The sequence below is a fragment of the Gossypium hirsutum genome, chromosome A09 (genome assembly GCF_007990345.1).
Source record: "Gossypium hirsutum isolate 1008001.06 chromosome A09, Gossypium_hirsutum_v2.1, whole genome shotgun sequence".
Lineage (NCBI taxonomy): Eukaryota > Viridiplantae > Streptophyta > Magnoliopsida > Malvales > Malvaceae > Gossypium > Gossypium hirsutum.
This window is the reverse complement of record NC_053432.1, coordinates 78,653,238-78,657,324: the sequence shown is the minus strand read 5'-3', so window position 1 is coordinate 78,657,324 and position 4,087 is coordinate 78,653,238. Positions and strand designations below refer to the sequence as shown.

General features: G+C 35.4%; 1 protein-coding gene across 1 annotated transcript; it reads left to right on the top strand.

The window, feature by feature from the left end:
- The first annotated feature begins 413 nt into the window (after nucleotides 1-413).
- Nucleotides 414-2,253, top strand: LOC107930178 (uncharacterized). Its single transcript, XM_016861761.2, has one exon. It carries the CDS (start codon nucleotides 1,408-1,410, stop codon nucleotides 2,125-2,127), a length of 720 nt encoding a protein of 239 aa, XP_016717250.1. The 5' UTR covers nucleotides 414-1,407; the 3' UTR covers nucleotides 2,128-2,253.
- The last annotated feature ends 1,834 nt before the right edge of the window (nucleotides 2,254-4,087 follow it).

The window sequence follows — 4,087 nt, the reverse complement described above, 5'->3', positions numbered from 1 at the left end:
GGTATAATTTTATTATTAATTCTATACTTGATATTAATTACTTTTTCCTTTACTTTGTATAATATATAATTTTTTACTTCGTATTAATTTAAATTATGATACTAAATTCTTTTATACATAAAATATTATCTACATTAAATGTGTTATATTTTATATATTATATTTTAATTTGTAAAGAATATGTCTATTACCTACAACGCATATGAGAAAGAAAATTAGTATATATAACAGTATAAGTTTAGAAAAATTTTTGAACTGGTGAATTTAGTTCTTATTGTTCATTATATCATAGAAATTGTTGTTTTAAATTTTTTATTATTTATAAGATTTATTTATTTTAGTAAAGTTATATATTAATCATCAAGAAAGTAAGAACAGTTATATCCAATCCTATGTCTCTCCAACATACGGAAATCAAAAGCACTATGATTCGACTCTACAATAAAATAAAGCGACGTGGGAAAAGCATCCCATAGATGATACAACCGGCATTGGACAAAGCTCTATCTAAGCAACCTCATGAGCCACTTTGTTAGTAAATAGTCTTAGCCCATTGGAAGGACAAACGCTGAAAAGGAGCACTCAACAAATTGCAACCATCAAGAATCATACCAAGCTCAGAAATGTTCAAAGAAGGTTTAGTAAGAGCCATTACGGTATATGATTTAATCTTAATTCCTTAAGCCACGAAAGAGTCTTGCAGAGAGTAAGAAGTTTTGCCATCCACACTTCTACTGCATTAAGAAGGGTGTCGGACAATCTGCACACAAACAAACCATCATGATTTCGAATAAAGGAGCAACTTGATAAAAAAAATATATAAGAAAGAAATTAAAGCTTTGATTGTTAGTTGATATAAAAAATCCCCCTGCCTTACCTTTATCATTTCCATAAAAAATTCCTTTATTTTTTACATATTCATTTTCAGCTTGAGTTCCATATAGATTGAAGTCACTATTCTTTAACTAATAACATAACAAAATACACATTTTGTTGGCACAACAACAAACTATCTTTTTTCTTTTCAAAAGAAAAACAGTATTCAATGGATAAAGATTAAAGTTGCAAATTTAATTATTATTTAATCAATTCCCAATTTCTATTAAACGACATAAGTCCCATTTCCAATTCCAAGCCTCGGTTTCCGTACAAAGTCCACCTGGAACTCTTCCACGGCTGCTACATGTCCATCTTCATTACCTCAACCCTCCTATCCCCTCCTCTCCAAAATTCTATTTCTCCCTTCCTTAACTTACCCCATCCAAGCCTTTTCTCTCACTTTCCTCTGCACTGTAACTTTTCCAGGAAAAATCTTCATACAGTATTTCTTTCACTTTCTTTCTTTGCTAGAGGAAAGATAAACAAACCTGCTACTGTTCGTCATCACATCTGAGAAAGAAAAAAAAAATGTCAGGAGGGGTTGGCCCAACCTGCAATGATATAAGCCTACCAAATGAAGGAATTCAAGGCCATGAAAAATCATCCCACCCCAATCCTCTTAAACCGACTCGATTTCTCACCCTCAGGCAACTCAATTGTCTTGCCGTTATGATCATCGTGGCGGCGAGCGGCATGGTCGGTCTCGAAGACTTCGCCTTTGTGGTATTTTCTATCTTCTACATGTACTTGCTTCTCAAAGTTGCCTTCCCTAGGAAAATCTCTCCACAAAATTCCTTGGTTTTCGATCCAAGGAACAAGATCCTTGGGTTGTACGTGACGGTGGGTGCCATTATTGGGCTTTATCTCCCGGTGGCGTACATCTTTCACGGGATCCTGGAGGGCGATAAACAAGGGATAAAGGCAGCGGCGCCGCATGTATTTCTTTTGTCAAGTCAAGTTTTCATGGAAGGAGTGGCGTTTTCAGACAGGTTTTCGATTCCGGTTCGGGTTTATGTTCCGGTATTTTACAATACGAGGAGGATTTTCAGTCTGGTAGACTGGTTGAGGTGTGAGTTTACAAAGGTGGATAACGAGTATGCGGGATCTGGTAAGAGAGTTTACGTAGGAAGAGTGCTGGCTTTGGCTAATATGGGGTTTTGGTGCTTCAATCTGTTTGGGTTCTTGTTGCCTGTTTATCTACCTAAAGCTTTTAAGATGTATTACTCTGAAACTAAGGTCAAAGACTGAATACGATAGTAGAGTAGTTGAAATGAAATGTTCTCATTTCATATATTCCCACTAAAGTTAAAGTGGTCTGGTTTGGTTTATGTAATTTTAATCCTTCTATATAATGTGTCTCTGTAATTTTGATCTTATGGTTGAGGTTTCTAACGTTTATGCATACATGTGCAATCTAACATTTGAAGCCACTCCATATCCCAAAGTGTTCTCTAGTCCAACAGTTGGTAGAATGAGTGATGCCCTTGTCACGATTCTTGGATGGATCATATTCCCTAGCCTGCCCTAAGTAGTGAGTTAGAAGTAGGTTGGGTCCATTCTGTCTACTCTACGTTCTTGCATCATTTCGGCCTAATCCACTCATGCTAAAAGCATCAAACTCCTAATTAACAGTGACAGAAGGGCAGATATTAACCCATCATCCCTCTCTCTTCGATAATAAAACTATAATCAAGACCCTGTGTGTTCGGCTGTTTGGACAGAAGTACGAGTCTAAAAAATATGGATTTAGATAAGATTTTGGGTCGGTTTGGGAATATACTTATTATATTTTACTAAAATTTATAGTTATATTTGTAAATTAATAAATAAAATTCTTAATTTAAAAATCAAACCTAGCACCGTGAACAACAGAAGGATAAGCAAATGCTACATGGTAAGCCCGAATCTCACTTTCAAACCATTAACTCAAAAAGTATAAAACCAAAAATAAAAATGCACGTAGATGGTGCACAAGGGAGCTCGAGTTAAAAATCATATGGATGCAAATACAATCCCTATGGGCGTTGGTTTTTTTAGTATTTGAATTTTCCAAAAGTAAATATTATTTCTATCATATGGTGATAATTAACATGTAACGACATTAAGTACATCATGATTATGCAAACTCCCGTACTGTTAATTACGTGAAACTACAAGACAATGGATGATTCCTTATATATGCTGCAAAGCACAAGGGACTAAAGATATTCTTTTCTCTCTCTATTTCTTCTTCCTCTTCTTTTAACACTTGAACTCCGACTCTTCACTTGTCATGCTGAACCGACACTCCTATATTCACCACCTTCTTCTCCTTGTTGAAATCCATGATTATAAGAGCATCCAGTGATATATATTGACATTGAAACTACACGAGTTCTAGCTCTGCGTGGTGTTCATGTAATAATGGGGGTCAGAAACATTGTTGCCGCTAGAGATATCAAAGATGCAAATTGTCAAGGAAATTCCCCATAGCTAAAGTTGATGCAATGGAGCTGGACCTTAGATCAATGGCATCCGTGAGAAAATTTGAATCAGATTTTAGCTCGTCGGATCCTCCACTAAATCTCCTTATGTAAGCAAACTAAAATAGCGGAAAAAATAATAATCATAATTTGCCAGCCGAAGATGATAAGTGTAATAGTAATCTCTGTGCATGGATGTGTTACTTGTGTTACCAATCTACAACTCCTTGTATGTTTTTCATATGGCTTCTCTTCGGGCATGCTAACAAGGGAATCAGACAACAAGAGGATGGTTTTGTGTTTGTGTTTTCGTCAGTAATAATGCAAGAATTATAGGGATTCCTTTCACCCTTTCAAAGGACAAAATAGAACTACTGTTTGCCACCAACCACATAGATATGTTGGCAGAAAAGTGATCTGAATGGTATTTTAGTTACAGTACTTACATTGAAGCATCAAGACACAACTCTAGAATGGAAAACGGATGATCTCTGACTGTAATGCATTTGAGTAATGCCCTTACTACACTTTCTTCATGCTAATTAACTCGCAAGACAGCTAAACGTGTGCAATCACTTTCAGTAGCGAGGAAATTATTTTAATCAGTGGTAAAAGTTTCTGGTGATTACACACCATTAATCAATTATAAACATTAGAATGACTTCCTTTTATTTCAATTGCAAAATTTAGTCAATATCATATCTTGGCTTTAAATGAATTTGTACCCATTACTTGCAATGTCGTTC

Coding starts and splice junctions, on each gene's coding strand:
- LOC107930178 (XM_016861761.2), top strand. CDS start 1,408: ATGTCAGGAGGGGTTGGCCCAACCTGCAATGATATAAGCCTACCAAAT.